This window comes from Pempheris klunzingeri, chromosome 3, assembly GCF_042242105.1.
Source record: "Pempheris klunzingeri isolate RE-2024b chromosome 3, fPemKlu1.hap1, whole genome shotgun sequence".
In the NCBI taxonomy this organism is placed as follows: Eukaryota; Metazoa; Chordata; class Actinopteri; order Acropomatiformes; family Pempheridae; genus Pempheris; species Pempheris klunzingeri.
Window position 1 is genome coordinate 13,022,566 of NC_092014.1, and position 16,914 is coordinate 13,039,479.

General features: G+C 38.5%; 1 protein-coding gene and 1 long non-coding RNA gene across 2 annotated transcripts; both read right to left on the reverse strand.

The window, feature by feature from the left end:
* Positions 1-1,393: 1,393 nt before the first annotated feature.
* Positions 1,394-2,470, reverse strand: LOC139199284 (5-hydroxytryptamine receptor 4). The gene has a single exon (XM_070828331.1). The coding sequence runs from the start codon at positions 2,468-2,470 to the stop codon at positions 1,394-1,396; it is 1,077 nt and encodes a 358-aa protein (XP_070684432.1).
* A 6,132-nt stretch (positions 2,471-8,602) lies between these two features.
* LOC139199487 (uncharacterized) lies at positions 8,603-9,781 on the reverse strand. The gene is made up of 4 exons (XR_011584132.1): positions 9,684-9,781; positions 9,250-9,314; positions 9,016-9,155; positions 8,603-8,802 (listed from the first exon to the last, which is right to left on the reverse strand). It is a non-coding gene; the product is annotated as an uncharacterized lncRNA (long non-coding RNA).
* Positions 9,782-16,914: the final 7,133 nt, after the last annotated feature.

Genomic DNA, 16,914 nt, shown 5'->3' on the forward strand with positions numbered 1-16,914 from the left:
GCTAAACCTGACAGGACCACATTGAAGGTGGTCAAGTAATCATATTTAAATTTCGGGTTGCTCATCTGTTTATTAGTGCCTGAGATGTCTTCAAACTGCAAAAGTCTATATAAACACAGAATCACACAAGCTGCTTCACTGCATATTTTTCAAGCATGCATTGCAGCTCCTATCAGCAGCTTACCAACAGCTAACTTACATTAGCAGCTGGGATTTGTCAGAAGTACAAAATGCTTGAATTATCAATACAGATGCAGTTTAAAGGGGGTATTGTATTGTATTTAAATGTTGTTGAGTGTGAAATTTTTGATAATGATTGGTAATTCATTCATCTTGGTTAATGAAGTAAATTTTTATGTTCATTTGATAAAGTATAAATTGGGACTCGTCTTGGATTTTAAAGAAATAAGCTGTTATGTTCATTCACAGTTTTTAAAGTTTGCTCCTCAGCCCAGCTCAAAGCTGTAGCCTGCTCAGCAACTGCACTCACTACTCCTCCATCGCTCCTCCTTCACTTGCAAAATGCAGTCTGAGGCAGTGATTGCATAACTAGCGTACCTTGAAAACCTGAAAGTAAAATTATACAGATTGCCAGTATGGATAGAATGAAAGGCATGGCCAAATGTGTGCTTTGTCTTACATTTTATTTGACATTTTACACACCCAAATTCAAACACGTGAACCTTCGCTCTTATCTGTAGGTTTCAGGATCCGGATGGTTTCATTGGCCTGCAGTCATCTGAGGACATATCACTCTAGTCTAGTTAAACTTGACTTCGATGGTTTTTGATCCTCTTGATAGATTTCCAAATGATGTGATACTTTTTAAAATGACACTGAGACATGTATTAAAAGAACAATCAATAACAAAAAATAATAATTCTATTTTTCAAGGAAACTGTGGCCAAATTATTCCTGCAGTTCATGACCACTGGTTGAATTTTCATTTATTATCACTGACACAATTCCTACATATGGGGACTGTTCTTCTAAAGACAGAGCAACACATGGATATAATCCGAAGCTACTCTACTTAAAAGTGCTAATATTAGTAAAAGTCTTTATGGCAGAGTCAAATCAGATTCTTTTTCCAATCAAAATGTTTGTGCTACAGAGCTCGCTACTTTTACATGGAAAGAAAGGAGGAGATTTCATACAGCATGGTTGAGGGCATGGTTAGTGTCAGTCCCACCCCGCTAATATTTCTTATAGTATGATTATAATTCTCTCAATTCAAAGAGATTTTTCCATCCTGTAGACAAACATTTGTGGTTTGAGCACTCTGTTAATTGATCTACAAAAATGTGACTTTTAGTATTTACTAATCTTTGTATGCCTACACAAAATATACAGACACAATCTTATAATCTAATATACAGACACTGTCTTTATTTTATGTTTGATCTGCACACTCATTTGCCTCTTTCCTTGTGTGCGATAGCTCCATCCCAGGGGATGATCCGGGCAGGCATACCCTGCAGCCCATGAACATGAGGAATGCCCTACGGAAAGAACGGTTGAAGAAACCATACAGGAAGGGATTTAGAGAGGAGTTAATATAACCTAGCCACAAAAATATATCCCACACAACCGTGTCCGTGCTGTATTCAATAAAAGGGTCCACAATGTTGACTGTAAAGAAGGGCATCCAGAAGATTAGGAAAACTCCCATGATGATACCCAAAGTTTTTGCTGCCTTTCTTTCCCTCTTCATGGTGTTTCGGTGTCTTTGTTTCTTGCTTGAGTCTTTCCCCACTCCAGCAGCCATCTGACTTTCCATGGCGCTGATCTGCCTGGCTTGCCGTTTGGCAGCTTTGAAGATCTTCCAGTAAGCTACTAGCATGATAGCCATTGGCAAGTAAAAGGCTACCAAGGACGCCATGACAGCATAAATTCGATTGACCAAGAACACGCATACATCTTTAGGGAGCAGGCTGTCCACTCTAGCAACATGGAGATCTAGCATTATGGGGCCAAAGGAAATGAGCATGGGAACAGCCCAACATACAACAATAAGGAGAGCTACCCGATTGTGGGGCATCTTTAAGGAGTAAACTAGTGGGTTGCAGACAGCGTAGTAGCGGTCAAAGGCAATGCAGCTGAGATGGAATATGGAGGCTGTGCAGAGCATGACATCTAGGCTGGAATGAAGCCGACAAAAAAGGACACCAAAGTACCAGCATCCTTCCACGGTACGAATCATACTATAAGGCATCACTACCAGGCCAACAAGGCAGTCAGCCACTGCTAGCGACATGACGAAGGAGTTCGTGGGTGACTGCAACTGCTTGAAGTAGGCAATGGACAAGACCACCAGAAAGTTGCCCACTACTGTGCAGACAATGCCAACAGAGAGGAAAGCATATAAAAAAATGCGAGAGGCCTGGTTCCTCAATGTAAAACAGTACTTATGTTCAGTTTGAAGAGATGTGTTAACATCTCCAAGGAATCCCAAGCTGCCGTTGTCCATGGTCTAATCAAACCTGTCAAAACACACAGATACAGCTGTAAGTAATGGTGGTTTTGGTCTGACCTTGCTGTAAGTGAGGCGTTTCAAAGCAATTTGCCCACACTCCTTTATGGTACATTAACAGTGAAAAAGTGGACAAACCACCCAGAATTGTGTTTGTTTCAAACCCAATTGCTGCTCCATGGAAACTACTTATTAGATAATCTCTAAGCTGTAAACTTTAGCTCGATGTTCAAATCACAAAAGACTGTGGGCCCGAAAAGCCCCCGTTCTGGTGTCGTTGTCTTATCTAAAATCTCTTTGCTTGGTGTGGAGACTAAAACCAGATGTTCTTTTCATCAACACAGATCTTTAAATAATGATGAGAATGATTACACGTGTTGTCTAAACCAAGAGAAAAAACACACTGATGTGTCACAGTGAGTAGCTTGAGCAGGCAGAGAATTCTCCAAGCAAGTTAACTGTCATCATGTTTGTTGGAAGTTGTCACCACAATCACATTTTCTTATAGAGATATTTAGGAATTTCAACCATGCATTTGAACCATTACATTTATCACACAAATTCAGTAGAAATTTGTAAAAATATTAGTAATAGCTTAAATCATGTTTGCCTCTGGAAAGAATTGTGTATCTATCAAATTTTAATCAATTTCAATTGTCTATTGTCAAATGCCAAATGTCAATATCATGGCACTTTACAGTATTAAATAACACAGCAAAACACACATGACTATAATAAACAGGATAATATTACATTTCCAGTGCCAGTTGTGTGAAGGGGAAACAGATGTTCCACCTGACTTGGAACAGATTTTAATGAACACCGCAGGGACCCTGCAGTGGTGATCGGAAGGTGATGCTGAGTGAAAATCTAGGTTTTTGTTTGTTTGTAGACTTGGTGAGACTAGACCAACAAACATCATCATCATGGCAGTATATCAGTAAAATCAAGATAAAAAAAAGTAGATGCACTACTTTTAACTTAAGTGAGTAAAGTGCCCTTTACGCACGCACCATTGTTCCCTTTCATCCTTCTAATCTTTCGGTTTATGTTAGAAGCATTATGCCCGCCAATATCATAAATTTTTTCTTAATGTCAATATGGTGATTTACACTCCTAGTTTTGTACAATAATTTGTACAAAATCAGTGCAAAAGCTGTAGTTCAGTGTTTAAAATTTTTTAATGTTTGTCATAATTTTCTATATGCCTGGCACTATAAATGCCTTGTTCAAAGATAATAGTCAGTCTATTAGCTTTGTCATGATAGCTAGATAGAACTACATGATGAGCCAAGTAGTTTAGTGTTTTCATTTAGAAGATATAATAACTGCAACTCTAAAAAGCCAAATTTAAATAGTCACAAATTCAGTAGGATTTTGTCTCTTTCCATCTGATTCTCCCAAGAGCAAGAGTACCTATGAAGCTCTAAAAATAAGCTAATTTATAAATGTTAGCATTTCAAACCAGGTCTTCTGAATTCATTTTAAAACAAAGCTCTATTTATTGTACTAGTTCACATTAGGTTCCACCAGAAAACTCTGTAAACAATGACACTCACCTGTGAAGAAGAGAGATGATCATCTGTCCTCATGTCTGTATCACACTGCAGGTCTGTCAACCTTGGTTTTACACACAAGACAAGAGGGATGGGAGGGCTGGGAAGTGGGCTGTAATGAACACATGCTACAATAATCACAGTAACAAAATACAGTGTGCTGCCAACTCCCCTGCCAACTCAATTCAAATGACTGTAGAGAGAGTAACCAGGACACTTACATTTTCAAATTTTCTGATGACACCTCTATTCTTTATGTGGTATGTTCAATAAGAGCAAACCAGTATCTGTATCGCTGTCCCTTTAAAATATTTACATTTGTTCAGAAGTATGTTAAAAAGACAGGAAATTATATTTGATATCACATTGACAGCACACATTAACCATATAATTAAATCAAGTTTATGTTCCCTTTAGGATGATATGTAATAATAACTTTGCCAGGCATGAGCAGTTTGTAATCTGTCTAACTCTGATCCTTTACATGTAGTAAAGACTAGCTCTTTATAAAGAATGAACTTTGCTAGGAGCTTCATCACATCACCCTATACAGCATAATTTTCCCTACACACTTTACAAGGATACAATTTCCCTCTCTACATACCCCTAAAACAGCTCTCATCATCCCTTTCATCTGTTTCAGTGTGCAGTGGAGCACAGCCAATCCTGCCAAGCTTGAATACCTTGGGCCTCAGCCAGCGACAGACGTATCTCAAGTGTGGCGGATGTGTTCTAATTAAACATAGGGGGATTTTTTAATGAAGGGTGCAATAAAAGGCCCATTGGCTCCATAACTAGTGTTTTTTCAGACCAGTCATTCATATGTGTAATGCAAGTGTGCCTTACAGACAGCGCAGACTGGCTGCACACCTGTTCTTTTGTTTCTGAGAGAGGAGTGGGCAGAGGTTGATTCCTGGGATTTATTGCATTTACAAAGGGGTAAATAAAGTGACCTATCTAACGTGATTACACATTTCATTATCAACAGTGTAATTCTGACTAATGGTAATAATAATAATAGCTCTAAATAGTCTTTCAAAATGTATGTCTTTAACTTGACTATTTAAGTTTAGTCATTTAAGTTTATGATAATTATTATCATATCAAGTGCTTAGGTTCATATTGATGAGATGATATAAAGTAAGAGCAGAGGTATTACAGAGGAATTAGGAATTGGAAACAAATGACCCAATCATCTACTTAGTTGTACTCCTCAATTCTTCATCACTAACGGTGTGGATAATGACTCTGGAGTGTATGTTTAATTTTTTTTTTTTCAATGATAGAGGCGGTTGTATTCGTAAATCCCAAATTCCCAAATTTGTTATTCAATCTGAACACAATAAATACTCTACCTTTAGCCCCTGATTTGGCTAAAGAAAAACCCCACAGAGGTCGGATCCATCTTTGAGGAACATTTCATTAAAGGAAAGATAATTAATTGATTAATATAATTTATTTCCTTTAACCCTGATTAACATTAATCAGTGAATTACTATAATTGTTATGGCCATTAAGATGGTCTATAGAGTCCATGTGTCCAGGACAAGAAGTATAAGAGAATATGTGAGAATAAACATTTGCACACATGTAATATCAGATTTCTGATTTTCAGTGCCAATGTGGGGAAGAAAGAAAAAAAAAAGAAAGAAATCCCATATAGAATTATTTTGCCTTTCTCTCTATTGTTTTTTCTTACTATTTCTGTTATTTTTCAATGAAAATTGTTCTCTCTGGCTATTCTTTTAATCAAAACTAAGTCATGGCCATGGCCAGGGGTGATGTGTGGGCTGTGTGACCTTGACTAGCGTAACAGAGCACACAAAACCGTAAATAAAACATTTTAGAAAGCTACACGCACACACAGAAAACACACAAACACACACAGGTTTGGATGATCCCTGGGGCAATACAGCCCTCTTCTGGTGTGTCATTGCTATTGCATGTATGTGAGGAGAACATGGCAAGTTACTGTCAATAACAGGAGTGTCCAAACTTTTTTCCCTGAGGGCCACATACAGAAAAACATACAAATGGCTGGGCCACTCACTAGAAGTGAGCTATATTGCTAACTTTAATCCACTAGAGGTGATGTATATCGCCTCACCTCTAGTGGATTAAAGTTGGCAAAATCAATCAAATGTAGGCAGATTCTGCTTGATAACTGAATATGATTCAAGAAAAAAACAGCCTTTCCAATAGTGGCCTTTCATTTATTAGTTGTGGTACAAGCTGGTCTTTGCCTTGTAGGCTCTTGTTCAGTGTGTTAAGGTGATCAGTGAGATCCACTAAAAATGCCAACCATCAGCATCAGCATCAGAGAGGGAAGCTTGAAATAGTCTGTGCTTGAGCCCTGGTGCTCGAATTAACAGCCTTACCTCCACTTTCTTGCCCCTCAGCGGACACCGTAGAGGCCATTCCTTTGCGTTCGCCTGTCCCAGCTGGAGCCCCATCCGTCGTACCTCCACACAGCTCGTCCGACTTAAGTCCCATCATGCCAACTGCATCTGGCACAGCTTCAAAAACATCCTCACCCGTCGTGGTGCTCTTTAGACTGCCTGCTAACATCAAGCAGCTCCTCCGTAATGCAAAAGTGATCGTCATTAGTTATTAGCTGTGCTCTCATCGCACACCGCGTCTGAAACTTTCTACACTCACTTGCTCTCTTACGTTTCCTTAATTCTGCCATTTTGGGTCACCTGTAGCAAATTTCTTCTTCGATTACTCATTTTATAGAGAAGCTGCCTCGTTCAAGACAGTTACTCCACCTAGTGGTGAGACTAAGAAGTACAATACAGTCCAGCGCAAGTTCCATGTGTGGGCCGTATTACAATACATTTTTAGAATTTCCTGCGGGCCGTAGTTTGGACACCCCTGGTCAATAACAACCACTGGATTATGCATTCATGATTTAGAATATAATAGTATTGTGTGTGCACTTATTGGGGATACCACCTACCACTTCCACCCTAATTCACAGCCATGAAAGCATTTTAAAATGCACGTGCTAAAAAAAAAACTAATTGTAAAGACTTGTTCCTGCCTAATGTTATGTAAAAGAAAATGTAACAGTAATCTGATATATCTCATAAACTCTACCTTTTGAAACTCATCTTTCATCTTTCATGCATTATTAGTATATACTATATGTGGCCCAAGAATGATTTTAGGGTGCTCTTATTAGTAGCTAGCAATTGTCTCCATTTCAAACCATTTCTTAACTACGCTGATGACTGTGTGAAGACACCATAACCAAAGACAAAAATCTTACTCTTGTTTTAAAGTAAAAGATCAGTTCAAAATTCACTACACAGTCAACAACTTAGCTGTTTTTTTTTTCACAATTCAGCCTGCTAGACTAGATGCTTTGGATCCACTGTCTACTACCAAATTATTTGTGTGACTGTGTGCAGTATTAAACTGGTTCTCGCTCTCTGTATCTCATACATACGGTCACTCTTTCAAATAATACACACCTGATATTGCTGCAGCAGGCCAAGCAGTGGCAAGACAGTTACCATGTCCATATGTGGAAAGGACTAAAATCAAATGCTTACTGCACGTTCAATGCTTTTACCTCATTGTGTGAGCTTTAAGATGGTGAGGAGAGTCTCTCTATGTCTTATATGCAATAGTTCATCTCATATACTATGAGAAATAAGAACAGTAAAGACCTTTATTTGCTGACTGTATATGGACTGCGATAGTCAACGATAGAGTAAATTGTGAACAGTTACTCTATCCCAATGTTGGCAGTGATGCTCAAGACAAGATAGAATCGCACATGACATAAATCAAACAGCGGGGTCTTCTTGTTGACAGTTAAAGATACAGAAGTTACTTTTACATGGTTCATTTCCTGTCAGTCCTCATATAACTGATATATAACGTATCCATGACAGCAGTACTTCTAAATTTTTAAAAATGCAATTCTTGTCGTGGAAAAAGAGGAATCTGAAGAGTCATTTCAAATGCAGCATTATAATACTACAGTACTATAGTACTTTGATTAACAATGTACCATTTATTAGTCATTTTCTCAAAAACATACAGGAATTATGAGTATTCTATTCAAACTGTTTGATATTTCTTTCTGCCATGTTCTTGACACACTATCCATTTGATAATGGATGAATCTATAAAACCCAACATAATGATTAATAGCACTGTACTTGAATGTTCAACAGCAAAATCTTTGTGTTGTTAAGGTATGCTACCTAAAACTGCATGTTTACTGTCGTCATGGTTAAATATGTTTAAACATTAATGGTTGATCTCAGACATCACATGGCACACCCTTAACTTACAATACATAAACTGCACACTTCTTCCTTCATTAGTACTGGACAGTGGCATTAGATGTAACTTATGTCCTGCTGAATCATAAAATGCCTGTATTTGGAAATAAATATTTAGTAAATGCCACATGAAAAATAGCATATATAGCAATAGCAAAGAAGCATTTTCAAAACACACTTAATGATTAGTTTTTTTTAAATAAAATGGAATCGAAACATAAGTGATTGTAACATCAAATTTTGAAAATACTGAGAAACACACAGAGCACGTCTTTTTACCATGTATTGGTAAATTTCATAATGCGCACTTGTTGTGTCATTGATAGCATAGTAAATCAATTGGCTAGATAGTCAGTCTATCTGTTTGCCAGCTATGAGTCTATCAGCAACTGTGCCACAGCCAGCAGGGTGAGTGAAAAGACTGCCAATGAGCCCAGTGTGCGCCGAGGAGGACTGCTTGATGATGATGTTGACTCTGAAATATGTGAAAAAGCAGAGGTCTTAGTCAGTGAATATCTGTGGACTAAAAGTAGCTTTGAAATTCTGGGTTTAAAAGGCTATATTCCAAAATTGAGCCCTTTTCTTACTTTCATATTTAAAAATTGCCAGAGAATTACAAATATGACATTGTAATATATGTTTAATTATTTAATTGAAAAGCTGGATTTTTAAGTCTCCAATAACTTACGTGCAGAAACGCTGCCTGGTACAACGTTCAGGGACGTGGAGCTAAGTCCACTGCTGAATTGTGTAGTTGCATTGTTTTCTGGTGGAACTGAACTTCTATCTTTGAACACAAGGGTCATGTTTACATTCACTGATCCGCTTCTGCAGTGAAAAAGAAAGACAGCAACATTTTTTAAATAAAAATGACCCTCAAATGTCTGGCCAAAGTTAGTCAGTGATTAAAATTTTATCTTACGTGAATGCATTAACAATGGAGCGAAGGAAAGTTGATCCATAGAGCGTTGTACCCACTTTGTTTACCTGGAAGACAGCTTTTCTGTCATTTGCCATAAAAATCACAACAAATTGCTGCAAGCCCACATGAACAGCTCCCTGACTGCTTGACACTGACATTACTAAGTTTGACAACAACTGTATATGAGCCCAAAATCAAAGGTTTACCAGACCCAATAACTGAAACATTAAGCTTTTTTTTTCAATAAAGAAAATGAAAATGAAAATCATGAAGTAACAATGAATGATTAATCTACATCACAGCAAAAATATTAGTAGCATGAGTGTTGTTATATTCAGTGTGAATGCTGATCAGATATACTTCCCAAAATGCAATAGGTGCTGAATATTATTTTAGTTTTTGAGACCTCTGCAGTTTAATTCAGAACATCTTACCTCTTTGACCACTTCCGCAGCTAAAGTTTTAAATGCTGCTGAGGATGAGTCGGAAAGATCTGATGTAAATGTTTTGTTGAGACTAAAGTTAAGGCCAAGGGTGCCCTCACTGGATGAAGGAGGATTTGTAGATGCAGTGGTGGAAGTAGTTGCAGCTGCAGTTGGAGCTGCTGTTGGGGCTGCTGTTGGGGCAGCAGTTGGAGCAGCAGTTGGAGCTGCTGTTGGGGCTGCTGTTGGGGCAGCAGTTGGAGCAGCAGTTGGAGCAGCTGTTGGAGCAGCTGTTGCATTAGGAGCAGCAGTTGGAGCAGCGGTAGCATTAGGAGCTGCTGTCGGGGCAGTAGTTGGAGCTGCAGTACGGGCAGCAGTAGCATTAGGAGCTGCTGTCGGGGCAGCAGTTGGAGCTGCAGTACGGGCAGCAGTAACATTAGGAGCTGCTGTCGGGGCAGCAGTTGGAGCAGCTGTAGCATTAGGAGCTGCTGTCGGGGCAGCAGTTGGAGCCGCAGTACGGGCAGCTGTAGCATTAGGAGCTGCTGTCGGGGCAGCAGTTGGAGCAGCTGTAGCATTAGGAGCTGCTGTCGGGGCAGCAGTTGGAGCAGCTGTAGCATTAGGAGCTGCTGTCGGGGCAGCAGTTGGAGCAGCTGTAGCATTAGGAGCTGCTGTCGGGGCAGCAGTTGGAGCAGCTGTAGCATTAGGAGCTGCTGTCGGGGCAACAGTTGGAGCAGCTGTAGCATTAGGAGCTGCTGTCGGGGCAGCAGTTGGAGTAGCTGTAGCATTAGGAGCTGCTGTTGGGGCAGCAGTTGGAGTAGCTGTAGCATTAGGAGCTGCTGTTGGGGCAGCCGTTGGAGCAGCTGTAGCATTAGGAGCAACTGAGATGATAGGCGTAGTTGGAACAGGTGTAGGCGCGGCTGTTGAAGTAATAATTCCTGTAACAACAAAATTTAGATGACTCAGTTGTAGCATTTACGAGAGCTTTAGGAGCAGCAATAAATGCAGTTCTACATACTGTATATAACATATACTGTAATAATAACAATATACAACAAATCTTACTTGTTGCAACAATGCTTGATGCATTCAGTGGAAGGGAGAAGTTGGAACTGTTGGACACTGCCTCCACCAGAGTATTTGCCACGGCACTAGCTTCTGGCACTGAGCTGGCATTACTAAATATCAGATCAGCATTGACCACCACTGAACCTTGACTGCGAAAGAAATTATTGTTGTTATAGTTATTGCCTGTTATTTGTGACACCTCAACATCTAAGCAAACGACAATGCATTTTATTACATTAACACTTCCAAATGTCTAAATATGGATAACTTATACTTTACAATTAACACATTACCATTCATATAGCTTTGTTACAATATGTATATAAAATATGTAATAAAACATAAACATATTATTTCCTTTCAAATGGTAAATAGTTATGGTATATACCTGAAAGAGTTGATCACAGATTGAAGGAAAGTGCTTCCATATTCTTTTTTATAGACATCATCAAGCTGGAGAAATGAAATTGACAAACAGTTAATTAACAATTGATTAATATCTGAAAATATGAGATGGGAGAGGTTTGCTATTACATCAGTTACAGAATTTTGATAATTCATCCTCCAGTTTTGTTTCATACCTGCCTATCTGTATTCTTATTAGTTTCATATCATACTGTACCCAAACAATCAAGGATTTGCCAAAATATGTCTACACAGCCTACATTTTTACCCCTAACCCTAACCCTGCACATATAAGTATCTTGACATGTTTTGTTCAATAATTCACATTCATTATATATATTTTTTTATCTTACATGATATTTAAAAGGATAAGAAGAAAAATCATTCAACTTACTGTTGCTTTTACTTTGTTTGCTAAACTTTTGAACTCTTGAGAGGACTTGTTTGCAAGTTGTGATTCAAATGTTTGCACCAACTTAAATCCCAAGGTGATTTTTGATTCTGCAGATGGGGCAGCTGTCGTTGGAGCTGGAGCACCAGTTGTGATCACCGGTCGTGCTGACGTTACATTTGCTGGTGGGGAGGTTGCATTGCCTAGAAGTACATTGAATATTAACTGGTACCACTTTCCACAAAATTCACAATATTATAAGCTGCTGCAGTGCTAAGTTGTACTGAATAAAATCTAGTAGTAGTGATGCATAGAGTGTGGGATACTTTGCATTACCTAGTGGTGTCATGGTGGAGATTGGTTGGACTGAGGTCATGTTGACTGGTGGTGAGGTTGTATTGACTGGTGGTGTTGTATTAATTGGTGATGAGGTTGTATTAACTGGTGGCGTAGTCGTATTGCCTGTTGGTGAGGTCGCGTTGACTGGTGGTGAGGTTGTATTGACTGGTGGTGAGGTTGCGTTGACTGGTGGTGAGGTCGTGTTGACTGGTGGTGAGGTCGTATTGACTGGTGGTGAGGTTGTGTTGACTGGTGGTGAGGTCGTGTTGACTGGTGGTGAGGTCGTATTGACTGGTGGTGAGGTTGTATTGACTGGTGGTGAGGTTGCATTGACTGGTGGTGTTGCATTAATTGGTGGTGAGGTTGTATTAACCGGTGGTGAAGTCGTATTGACTGGTGGTGAGGTCGTGTTGACTGGTGGTGAGGTCGTATTGACTGGTGATGAGGTTGTGTTGACTGGTGGTGAGGTCGTATTGACTGGTGATGCAATTGTTTTGATTAAGTTAATTAAAGTAGACATTTTCTTGCACAACTGATCAATGTCTATTGCTACTGACTGCCCTGAGGCAGACTATTTCATATTTCATATTCCATACAGTACTGGTGTTGAAGTTGTTGACTCCTGTTAATCCATCAACTGAAACTGGTGATTAGACACCTACTCATGTCACTTTTCACTTTCCGGGATAACAAGTTACACTGAATCGTGATAATTATATTGTGTTTGTGTTGAGTACTGCCTAAGTGACAGTATTTGCTGTTAAACTGAGCAGAATTAAAAATTCAAGGACTAGTTGTGTCATGTTATTACCTGGCGAGGGAGTTGTATTCATCACTGTTGAAGGTGCAACTGTGGCTGGGGCTTGAGTTGGTGGCAAAACAACTGAAAATAGCAATTATCAAATACATGTTTTTTTTGGTCCTTTAAATATATTCTTGTCATCATATATTCAGTATGGGCTTGTAATAATCATTTGCAAAATTATGACATTTGTTTATGAGATAATGTCTTACCTGTTGCAGTAACAGATGTTGCGTTGACACTAAGGGAAAAATTTGAGCTGGAAGCAGCAGTCACCAAAGTTTCAGCTGCAGAACTCCCATTTGGTAGTGTAGTCACATTATTGAATATCAGCTCAGCATCTACCACAATGGATCCTTGACTGTAACAGAAATATTTTTGAAATGTCATGAATTTACTGTTGTATCTTATTTTGCTATTGTGATCATTGCTGATCAATTAATACTCCATGACAACGATGACTTATATATTTATGAACACAAATCAGAACATAATTACTGAGAAATAAACACAAAGTACAAGTTCTCATTAATAACTAAAACGTAACACATTTGCAAAAACACACACACATATATATATAATAGTGAACAATGTTTTATACCTGAAGCTGTTGATGACAGTTCGATTGAAGCTATCTCCATATTGTTTTGAATAGACTGTGTTGAGCTGTGAAATAATTTTTATTTAAAAAATTAGAATATTTCAAAATACATATGAGATAAGACAGTTAACAGTATGCCACAATTATTCCATCATTTTGGAATAGTTGTGGGGGGCCTGGACATCAATCAGAGGCCCGAAGCTGACAGTCTTGTGATGTTGATTTGGAGCAACAAGAACTCAAAACTGAGAGATGATGTCATGAGAAATCATGAGAATCAGTAATTATCATGCAAAATTGCCCCTTGTACTTATACTAGCGGAAACGAATTAATGGTGCACATTACTTCATTCGTGGTACAAAAACAGCTGACTGTAAACTACAAACACGGTAGAAACAGTGTGAAGAACAGTAATACTAATGACAACATCTGTGATAATGTAGAAAACTATTTAACTTAAACTTATGACAATAAATACACTACCTCAAAGGAAGCTTAAAGATGATCCTCACAATAATGTTGTCTTACCTTTAATAACTTTGATTAAGTAGTGGGCACACACACCTATAGAAGATATATGAACTTACCGCTGTGGACACTTTGTCTTTTAACTCCTGGAACTGTGGTGAGGATTGGTTGCTAAGTTGTGGTGTAAAGCTTTCCTGAATTTTAAATCCCAATTTAATTTTTGGTTCTGATGGTGGCGCAGCTGTTGTGGCTGTAGATGGAGCAGCAGTAGTTGTGATTCTTGGTGGCACTGATGTTCCATTTACAGGTGGAGAGCTTGTAGTACCTAGAAATTAATTAAATGTTTCTTGGTAATCAATATTACATCAGAGAAAAACAGGTTGCATCAACAAACACTCTGTGCTAGCAATGCTAAAAAGACACAAAATATAAGATGAGACCAAATAAGATAAACCTTTATATATCCTTAATGGGGAAATTCTGTAATTCTATGAATTCTGTCTGTTTTTTGTTTGACTGTAATTTTAGTTAGAAAAAAAGTCTAATATTGATGGGCACTGAAGTTGTCATGATTGTAACAACAAATGATAACCTCACTGACAGGTGAGCAGATGTGGCAATACCTGGCATTGTGGTGATTGCTGGTGAAGTCATATTGACTGGTGGTGACGTCATGTTTACTGGTGGTGACGTTGCATTGACTGGTGGTGTTGTATTAATTGGTGGTGAGGTTGTATTAACCGGTGGTGAAGTCGTATTGACTGGTGGTGAGGTCGCGTTGACTGGTGGTGAGGTCGCGTTGACTGGTGGTGAGGTCGTATTGACTGGTGGTGAGGTCGTGTTGACTGGTGGTGAGGTTGCATTGACTGGTGGTGAGGTTGCGTTGACTGGTGGTGAGGTCGTGTTGACTGGTGGTGAGGTTGCATTGACTGGTGGTGAGGTCGTATTGACGGGTGGTGAGGTTGTGTTGACTGGTGGTGAGGTTGCATTGACTGGTGGTGTTGCATTAATTGGTGGTGAGGTTGTATTAACCGGTGGTGAAGTCGTATTGACTGGTGGTGAGGTCGTGTTGACTGGTGGTGAGGTCGTATTGACTGGTGATGAGGTTGTGTTGACTGGTGGTGAGGTCGTATTGACTGATGATGCAATTGTTTTGATTAAGTTAATTAAAGTAGACATTTTCTTGCACAACTGATCAATGTCTATTGCTACTGACTGCCCTGAGGCAGACTATTTCATATTTCATATTCCATACAGTACTGGTGTTGAAGTTGTTGACTCCTGTTAATCCATCAACTGAAACTGGTGATTAGACACCTACTCATGTCACTTTTCACTTTCCGGGATAACAAGTTACACTGAATCGTGATAATTATATTGTGTTTGTGTTGAGTACTGCCTAAGTGACAGTATTTGCTGTTAAACTGAGCAGAATTAAAAATTCAAGGACTAGTTGTGTCATGTTATTACCTGGTGAGGGAGTTGTATTCATCACTGTTGAAGGAGCAACTGTGGCTGGGGCTTGAGTTGGTGGCAAAACAACTGAAAATAGCAATTATCAAATACATGTTTTTTTTGGTCCTTTAAATATATTCTTGTCATCATATATTCAGTATGGGCTTGTAATAATCATTTGCAAAATTATGACATTTGTTTATGAGATAATGTCTTACCTGTTGCAGTAACAGATGTTGCGTTGACACTAAGGGAAAAATTTGAGCTGGAAGCAGCAGTCACCAAAGTTTCAGCTGCAGAACTCCCATTTGGTAGTGTAGTCACATTATTGAATATCAGCTCAGCATCTACCACAATGGATCCTTGACTGTAACAGAAATATTTTTAAAATGTCATAAATTTAGTGTTGTATCTTATTTTGCTATTGTGATCATTGTTGATCAATTAATACTCCATGACAACGATGACTGATATATTTATGAATACAAATCAGAACATAATTACTGAGAAATAAACACAAAGTACAAGTTCTCATTAATAACTAAAACGTAACACATTTGCAAAAACACACACATATATATATATATAATAGTGAACAATGTTTTATACCTGAAGCTGTTGATGACAGTTCGATTGAAGCTATCTCCATATTGTTTTGAATAGACTGTGTTGAGCTGTGAAATAATTTTTATTTAAAAAATTAGAATATTTCAAAATACATATGAGATAAGACAGTTAACAGTATGCCACAATTATTCCATCATTTTGGAATAGTTGTGGGGGGCCTGGACATCAATCAGAGGCCCGAAGCTGACAGTCTTGTGATGTTGATTTGGAGCAACAAGAACTCAAAACTGAGAGATGATGTCATGAGAAATCATGAGAATCAGTAATTATCATGCAAAATTGCCCCTTGTACTTATACTAGCGGAAACGAATTAATGGTGCACATTACTTCATTCGTGGTACAAAAACAGCTGACTGTAAACTACAAACACGGTAGAAACAGTGTGAAGAACAGTAATACTAATGACAACATCTGTGATAATGTAGAAAACTATTTAACTTAAACTTATGACAATAAATACACTACCTCAAAGGAAGCTTAAAGATGATCCTCACAATAATGTTGTCTTACCTTTAATAACTTTGATTAAGTAGTGGGCACACACACCTATAGAAGATATATGAACTTACCGCTGTGGACACTTTGTCTTTTAACTCCTGGAACTGTGGTGAGGATTGGTTGCTAAGTTGTGGTGTAAAGCTTTCCTGAATTTTAAATCCCAATTTAATTTTTGGTTCTGATGGTGGCGCAGCTGTTGTGGTTGTAGATGGAGCAGCAGTAGTTGTGATTCTTGGTGGCACTGATGTTCCATTTACAGGTGGAGAGCTTGTAGTACCTAAAAATTAATTAAATGTTTCTTGGTAATCAATATTACATCAGAGAAAAACAGGTTGCATCAACAAACACTCTGTGCTAGCAATGCTAAAAAGACACAAAATATAAGATGAGACCAAATAAGATAAACCTTTATATATCCTTAATGGGGAAATTCTGTAATTCTATGAATTCTGTCTGTTTTTTGTTTGACTGTAATTTTAGTTAGAAAAAAAGTCTAATATTGATGGGCGCTGAAGTTGTCATGATTGTAACAACAAATGATAACCTCACTGACAGGTGAGCAGATGTGGCAATACCTGGCATTGTGGTGA

What these genes read in the sequence shown, in the direction of transcription:
- LOC139199284 (XM_070828331.1), bottom strand. Translation starts at nt 2,470, where the DNA reads ATGGACAACGGCAGCTTGGGATTCCTTGGAGATGTTAACACATCTCTT.